A 1,850-nucleotide genomic window follows, 5' to 3' on the forward strand; every position below is an offset into this window, starting at 1 on the left:
TGCCCGCCGTAGCCGCCTGTCCAGCCCGCAGCCCGCGCTCCACGGAGCGCTGGAGACCACCGCGGGGGGCCCTTCTGCCCTCGAGAGAAGCGGTCTTGGAGGTATTGATTTAGGTGTTTGGATTTTTTCCGTGGATCTATCAATTCACAATTCGAATTTGGAAGAAAGAAGGAAAACATGACGTCTCCAGCCAAATTCAAAAAGGATAAGGAGATCATAGCAGAGTACGATACTCAGGTCAAAGGTAAGGGCTTTGAAAAATAGCACACTGCAAATGCTCTGTGCACTGGTGAGGCGTGTATTTCCACCGCGATTTGCAGGTTGTTCATTTCTTTGGGTGGAGCAGATGGGGGCAGGCTGACCCCAGAGGTGGTTTGTTTCATAGATGGGTCTGAACCTCCAAAGGATGGGCAGTGCCAGGGGCCATTGACACTGGAAAGGAATTTTTGGAGTGGGCTGTAGGAGTATCTTTGTAGGGCTGACCATGATTTTGGCAGTCCTTTCCCCCAAGCTGGACAGGGTGGGGGGAGGGGCAGGAGGCTCTTAGAGAAAGGCACAATTTGCCTCCGGTTCGGTTCTCTGGGTCAGGTTTCCTTAAAAGACAACTGAGATCTGACAGGTGTTTGGACGTTTGTTTCAGAGATTGAAGAGGAGTCCAGACAGAAAGGCAACCTTGAGAAGGTGTACCATTTGGAGAGCCTTGGGAGAGGCGGGGTTTTTCAGATGCACTGTATTAAAACATGAGATTTGCTGTGGCATTGGCATCAAAAGTCCATTGCCACCTTGGGTGCACCTTGCACCTGCCTGGTCTCTGGTCGGCCTGCGTACAATCAGAGATCATAGAATAAGGCCACCAACGCCCGGTCTCCGCCCTCACCTAAATCTGAATAGAGTTGTTAGGGTAGCCGGTTGGTGCTGATTCTGGAAAATGGGAAGACATAATTGTTTAACCCTTCTGTGCTGTGACCCTCTGCTCTGGAAGACATGCTTTTAAAGCCCCATTTCCCTCTCCTGAAAAATGTGAAGGGTAAAGCAAAATGAGGACTAGGAGAAACCAAGTGACCTGTCTTCTCATCTAGTCGACTGTCTGACTTGACTCATGAATAAGAGCCCTTACTCAGATAGCGTTTTTTAAACCAGCACTTCCCATAGGAAGGGTTCCTGCCTGTTAAAAGAGCTGCAGCATGTGTTTGTGCAAGGCACTGTCCCTTCCTGGTCAGTCACTGGAAAGAGCCATGTGGCTCCAGCCCATTGAGACCTTAGCTGGGGAGTGGAAGAGGTGGGTGGCCTTGAGTGTTACACCACATGGTTGGAGCTCTGGGTTTTCCTTTGTTTCAGAGTACAGAGGGAGGGGCCCCTCCTTTCCCTGCACCAGTGCAAGGAGACCTTTTCCTATCAGAGAGGACCTGGGAAGGGCCATGTCTCCCCTCTAATGATTGCTGGGGGTTGGGGGTAGGGGTAGAGTTTGAAATCGGCAGCTCCCTTGTCTCTTGGAAGGTTGGAAGGTAGTCTGAAGTCCTCATTGTACCTACAGGATCTTTTTTATGTCATTAGTTTGGTCAATGCTGGAGGTACCCTAAGGGGCCTTCTATCCACTTGGATGAAAACATTGGTAGGTTTATTACAGAGATGGGGGAGTTGAGTGATTGATAGCTTCAGTTGAACTGAGATTGAGAGAGGTGTGGTTGTGAGTTATAATTGAGGTCTTGGCCTCTTGTCACTGTTCATAATCCAGGCCTGTTTTTGTAAACAATAGGCCACTGACCTCCATGTCCTGTCCAGATGCACTGCATTTGCTCTTGGAATCCCCCCTGCAGTTTTAACCAGATTTTTTTTTTTTTTTTTTTTTT

The 1,850-nt window shown here is 49.1% G+C and overlaps 1 protein-coding gene across 3 annotated transcripts in view; it reads left to right on the forward strand.

Annotated features, from left to right (window-relative positions):
• SRGAP2 (SLIT-ROBO Rho GTPase activating protein 2) overlaps positions 1-1,850 on the forward strand; it is a 254,817-nt gene continuing 252,967 nt past the window's right edge. For all 3 annotated transcript variants that reach the window (XM_012001018.1, XM_012001022.1, XM_012001028.1), the window contains exon 1: positions 1-244. In XM_012001018.1, coding sequence (XP_011856408.1) covers positions 178-244 — 67 coding nt within the window. In that variant the 5' untranslated portion in view covers positions 1-177. The remainder of the gene's footprint in view (positions 245-1,850) is intronic.

The sequence above is a fragment of the Mandrillus leucophaeus genome, unplaced genomic scaffold (genome assembly GCF_000951045.1).
Source record: "Mandrillus leucophaeus isolate KB7577 unplaced genomic scaffold, Mleu.le_1.0 Scaffold1174, whole genome shotgun sequence".
Classification (NCBI taxonomy): Eukaryota; Metazoa; Chordata; class Mammalia; order Primates; family Cercopithecidae; genus Mandrillus; species Mandrillus leucophaeus.